The sequence below is a fragment of the Psittacula echo genome (genome assembly GCF_963264785.1).
Source record: "Psittacula echo genome assembly, chromosome: 14".
Classification (NCBI taxonomy): Eukaryota; Metazoa; Chordata; class Aves; order Psittaciformes; family Psittacidae; genus Psittacula; species Psittacula echo.
Genome location: NC_137750.1, coordinates 1,035,506 through 1,041,638, shown reverse-complemented (window position 1 = coordinate 1,041,638; position 6,133 = coordinate 1,035,506). Strand labels below are relative to the sequence as shown.

Genomic DNA, 6,133 nt, shown 5'->3' with positions numbered 1-6,133 from the left:
AGGGAACTGCAATGCAATGAGGGTGTTTGCTGACCTTGTTCTGGTGACTGAAAAGTCATTTCAGGGTGAGAATGTGCCTTGAGCTTCTACAGGGACCTATTGTCCTGGGCATAGGATCAAGGGAGATTTTCATCCAGTACGGATTGCAAGATGGATAGTAGTTGCCATTTAAAAACGAGGTACGCTCCAAAGAAAACAGCTAGGAAGATTTCAGTTACAAGGAGCAAATTCATAATGCGTGGATTGGTTAAATGTGCACAATTGTAAATACAGACAATAATTTACAAGCTTTTCTCTTGAAATACTAGTGCTGCTATAAGGAGACAAGCATGTGACTTACTTATAAAGACTTACCATAGCATTTCCATACTGTAAATGAGCCTGATTAAGTTGACATTATCTATTACTTGAGCTGCGTTCCAATTAGCTGAACAAATGCTATGAATTCCGTCATTTCTGATGGAAGCTACACAAAACTTGTCTAATTACTGCAGTGAGTCATCTAGTTAAATGGTACTTCTATATGGACAAATTGATTTCAATGCGAGATTAATAGCCTTTTGCTGCTGTTTTACGTGCTTGCCAAAGACCATACTACATTGTTGCTAAGCATCATTAATGGATTAAAAGAAAGGTTCTGCATAATGCCTACAGTGGATCTTCAAGCAGCTTGTTTAGTTCGTGCACTAGCCTAGCACTTGTTAGCCCTACGCAACACATGGGTCTGGGAGGCTGCCACGTGTGAAGGAGGTTAATGCAATCCCAGGAACTCTTTCAAAAGCTCACAGGTTTTCTTATGGATGACTTCGCGGAGCTTCCGCACACGCCGGATGCTGGAGGTGCCCACAAAGCTGTCTGGCTGCAGGACAGCCATGCCGTTGTGGACATCGCCCATGATGATGAGCTGGCCATCCACCGTGGTCATGTTGGGACATGGGCAGCTCCAGTCCATGTTCAAAAGGGTGATTTCTAGGGGTTCTTTCCCCAGGAATTTTAATCCCATTTTTTCATCTTTGAGAATCTCCTCCACTGTCACCAAGGCATGCCCCGAGTCTTGGTCTTCGGTCAGCTCTGTTATCCGGCCCAGGATAACAAAATCACTTTTGCAGAAGCTTGTCACCAGCTTCTGGCGTGGTTTGCAAGCTTTGCAGTGCGTGTTCTTTGGGAAAGGGCACATCTCTTCACAGGCCTCCCGGCTCTCAAAGTTGTTCTCATTGCCTCCACACCCACCATAGATGAAGGACTGGCACTGTTTCGTCAAGCTGTTGTAGGCCCATCGGGGCTCATAGGCTTTGCAGTGCCCTTGGAGGGCTGGCAGGTTGCAGATGTTGATGGGGCCGTTCATGCACGTTAGCATACAGTTCTCGTAGGTCTCAAAGTGGTTGAGGTTGCTGTTACAGTTCCCATAGATGAAAGTAAAGCAGTTGTTTTTCTTTGCATCATAGTACCACCTGGTCTGCTCTTCCCCACAGTCTTCGCTGTCCGGTTGCTTCAGGCACTCATCAGTTGGAAAATGTGTTTTGTTCTGGGAAGCTTCTTTGGATGTGGGCTCCCCTTTGATGACTGACAAAGGGAAATCAGCCCTGAGAAGGCCACCGCTGTTCTGGGCAGTGCAGGTGTAGATGCCAGCATCTTGGAGCTGGGTGTTGTAGATGACCAGCTGGGCGATGTTGGTGACCACAACGTTCCCTCTGACGTGATTTGGTTTCATGATGACTTTGTCTTTCCCATCGACCTGCTTCTCCCATGTGATTTCTGGCTTGGGTCTCCCTGTAACGTCGCAGAGGAAGCTGACGGTCTCTCCCACATAGACAGACTGATGGATAGGGTTGTTCACCAGAGCAGGGGGCAAGATATCAACGACTGTTGTCTCGGAATAGGCAGTAGTAGGGCGAGCTGTTGTTTCTGGTGGGATAGGGCTGGTGTTTGGCCAGGTAAGATGGTACCTACAGGTGACTACGTTCAGTGTAATGCCTTTGATGCAAGCTTCTGCATCCATGTAGCACTTGTTGTAGTAGGTGAGCCCATCAGAGGCACAGGTGAAGCTCGGCTCCTTCTCACACCTATCCTTGCACTTGCAGACAGGTTGCCCATCCCAGATATCACACTCTGAGCCTTGCTGGATGCACATGAAACGGTCACAAGTTGCCTCCTTGGGCATTCCCACCGGCCCTTTTTTCCCCTTGACGTCCATGTACCGAGCTGCCACACAACTCTTTGTTCCACAGACATTGGGGCAGCACTTCTCAAAGGTCTCACACTCCTGTGGGGAAAGAACACAGCCCAGTCATTACTGGGGGCAGAGCAAAGTCCTTTTTAGAGACCCAACAAGCAGGGAGCCCAGAAACTTCCAAGGTGTTAGCTCAGGGGACCTGGTTTGCCACAGGTATCTATGGTCTGAAACCCAGTATCCCCGAGTAATGAGTAGAAACATGCCCCCAGCACCTCCTGAGTGGTTTCTAAACACACTGAGGGTTCTGAGTGCTTCAAGAGAAGACTTTTTGGGGAGGAAAATGAATGTCTGTTTCTTAAACACTAACCTCATCATAATTCTTTCCTACAGTCACATGGACTGCTCAACTACTGAACCAACAACCCCCCTTCTGCACTCTCCCAAATGCCTGAGGACAAGGCCTGAGAAACAAAAGCGGATGGAAAGTCTTATCATATGGCTGTAGGCAGTAATCCTTCTTATTTTCCACAGAAGTATGTAAAGTATTATTTGAATTCCCTGAGACTAACAGCCTCCTCTTGGAGGTGAAACTGCCCAGGATTTGTAATTGTTCACATTGTAGAGGAAATAATAGAATATCTCAAAAGTAAGGAAATTCTTGCTCCAAAAATACTTTTTTCTATGGTATTGAGGAAAACAAACCCAAAACAGCTCATTATTGCTTCTCTGGCCTATTTTAGTCCTATTTTCAAATGCATCATCGCTCTTGTAGTGATTTATTACACCCCATCTCAGCTACAGTCAGCTCTAAATTGCAGTTAATTTTAGCAGAATTTTCATCTTCTGTGCAGAAAAGGTATTTGATACGTGTCATCACAGCTGCTGGGCTGTTATGGATTAAGGGACCATGAACACTGGTACCATGTACCCAACGGGGCACACTTCCACTGTGTGTTAAACCCCTACAATCCCCCTGAAACCCAGTGGCTTTCTCTGTAAGTGAGAACAAAATGTTTCTTAAGCTACCAAACCAAACGCTTCCCCTGAGTCCAGTGTCCTTTCCTTATTGGGAAAAAGATGACCTAATAACATAACTCTTTCCCCATTTCCAGCTGCACATTACTGGGTTTCAGAAGCAAAGTCAGAAACCAGAATGGGTAATGTTTTCAGCTGAGGTTGAGGAGCGTGGCTCTTTATAGAGTCCTTGGTGCTAACACATCACTCACTCCAGGCAAGTATTTTTAACCACTGGCTTCTGGCTTTTGGTCTTTGACCAGTCAATTATTAAAACATCATCCCCTGCTCCTACTGCTGGGGTTTTGCAAGTGTTTTTATATCCATTGCTGCACCTGGTAGCTGGAACAGAGGAGGCTTATTTGGGAATGGTGAAAGTAGAAAGAGCACCTTCATTCATAACACATGGGATCCATCTGAGCAAATGTCTTTGTTTACTTGATGGCCAGCATTTTTCCCTATCTTTTTTTTTTCCTCCACTCCTTTTAGCATTGCAAAACCAACCTGGCTGCAGAGCATAAACCCAAGGACCTTTTTCAGCGTGGTACATGTTGCTGGAGCTTTGCTGTTGGACATGATGTAAGAGGCAGGATGAGCAGGTATTTTCAGATGCCAGCTTGAGCTGGCAGTGCTGACAGGTTGAAAAATGAACCTGGGGGTTGTAAGCTAAGCACATTTTGAGCTGGGAGCATCACAGAGAACGTCTGCCTGGTCATTTTAACCGTGCCCCTGTTCTGCACTCCAAGCACGCTTTGTGTTTCAAGTCCAGCAAAGGCTGATGATTTACATGTTAAATCAAACCATTTCATTCAGGATTCCTCCCAGGAGTATAAAGCACTGATGATGGCCACCAACAACAAAGAGCATGGTGACACTGCTAAAATACCATGGATTGGCCCCAGGGCATGCTGAGTTCTGGAGTATCAAATTCAGACCTTCTTTTTGACAGGAAAGCCAGGAAAATGATCAAACAGAGCGAGCGCTGTACCCACATCAGCGTAAGGGACAGCAGCCGCACACCTCCCCACCTAACTAATAACTCATCAAACCTTTGCTATTTCACACAGATCACGGGTCAATTAAATACATGCACTGTCTGCATCGAGTCCTGCACGGTGCCGGCACCTTCCCAGCGGGAACAACCCTTCCCATCGGGTGCAAACAGCCCTCCACCGAACCCCATCACCTGCACCACGGAGGTAGAAACGTGCATCACTCACCAGGTCAGCTTCACACTCTCTCTTGCAAGTGCTCTGCGCGTCTACCCACAGGTTGGGGTTCATGTCATTGGGGCATATCCCAGCGTGGGAATACCGGATCGGAGGTAGAGCTCTCCCTTTCAGAGAGACCTCCAGAAGCAAGAGGACACTGCTCTTCCCCAGCACGATCCACATCCACCGAGTGAACAGCACCACCAACATCTCAGACCTTCTCCAGGGCAATGGCAGGGGCTGAGCTGGAAGTAGTTCTTGTCTGCCTGGGGCTGCTTTGTTTTGTTTGTAAGCCTTAAATTTTCGAGGAACCCAAATGCACTTGACTTCGGTAAAAACTTCAGCAAGCTCCTTCGCTGCCTCTGCTGATAGTGCAGCGTGGTCCGGACCTCATTGGATTAAAGGTCCTAGGAAGTTACCCCCTTATTTTAAGAGAATCGCTAATAGTCTGAGCAGAGTTAGCTCTATTTATACCCTGCCTCTGTTAACAAGTCAGAAAAAGTAAACTTGATTTCTTTGACAGGCACACGCTTCCTATGTCCTGGTGGCAGTCAGACAGATTTGTTGCAAGAAAAAAAAGCTGGAAAGAGTTCAAAAGGCTGGAACTGGCATGGTGGGACCCCTGCATGTTTCTGAATGCAGGGAGGCCTTCTTAACCCCTTTAGACCTAAAGTACTTCCCTATGCTAAGAATGGCATTTACTTCTGAAAGAGTACTTGTCTAAATAACAGGGACCCGCGGGCAGGGGATTTCCCCACGGCAAGGGGCTACACAATCACTTGCTAAAAGGAACAAGTAATAGGATTGAAGCAATTAAAGCTCGAATATCATATTTTAACAAAGGAAGTGGGGAAGAAATAACTGATTTAAACTTAGGAGCGACAAAGCTGCTGTCTTCACTGCTTCTCCCGGGGCTTCTCCGGGCTTTTTGGCTTCTCTTTGGTGGGGAAGGTTTCCAGGATGCCGAGTTTAATGCTGCCCTCCGAGCCCACCAGCAAGACGTTAAAAGTGTCCCTGAATTCCTCCACATTTCCTGACAGCCAGATCCCATTGTACAGTGCATTGCTGACCCCTTTAACAGCAACGACAAAAAAATAGTACAAGTTCAACTCTATGGAAACCTGCATAAAGGAATGTACAGCATTTTTGCATCGGGGGGCGGGGGGGAAATGCAGTCAAGCTGAGTTCCTCGGTCCCTGATTATTACAGCAAGGGGCTGATCCTGCTCGTGCTGAACACGTGCCAAAAGCCAGGGATGAGCGGCAGAAGCCAGAGTCACTCAGCACCTTCCAGGATTAGAGCCTTTGGGCTGAGCTCTGGGCTGGCTTGGATGGATCCTGCGCGGTGCTAAGAGCCAGGTGAGTTTGCATCCCACGCGGGGGTACAGCAGGGCCAGACCCACAGCGCTGTGCTCTGCGAGAAGGCAAGTTTGTGCCCCAGGCCCAGTGCTGCAAAGCCAACAGACCCGGGCACAGTCAGCCCCTTCAAGCAGAGCTTTTCTGTTGTGTTTATTAAAGTGGAGCTGGTTTCACGGCTGAGCCTGGTCCTAATTCTCCCCTCAGTGACCATGGCTCCCAACCATGCAACCAGAATGAAGTGGGCTGCGTGCAGGCAACACCCCAGGGCCATGGGGCTCCTGCTCCTCCCCAGAGCACAGCAACTGGGAGCATCCCAAGGATCACCTAGGAAAGGAAAGGAAAAGAACCTGGATCCAACCTGCCCTGGGCTGTGGCAT

At 47.8% G+C, this 6,133-nt stretch overlaps 1 protein-coding gene across 1 annotated transcript; it reads right to left on the bottom strand.

The window, feature by feature from the left end:
• Window positions 1-751: 751 nt before the first annotated feature.
• On the bottom strand, window positions 752-4,608 carry WFIKKN2 (WAP, follistatin/kazal, immunoglobulin, kunitz and netrin domain containing 2; the record flags this gene model as incomplete). The annotated part of the gene is made up of 2 exons (XM_080629514.1): window positions 752-2,263; window positions 4,408-4,608. 2 exons carry the CDS (start codon window positions 4,606-4,608, stop codon window positions 752-754), a joined length of 1,713 nt encoding a protein of 570 aa, XP_080485640.1.
• Between the last annotated feature and the right edge of the window lie 1,525 nt (window positions 4,609-6,133).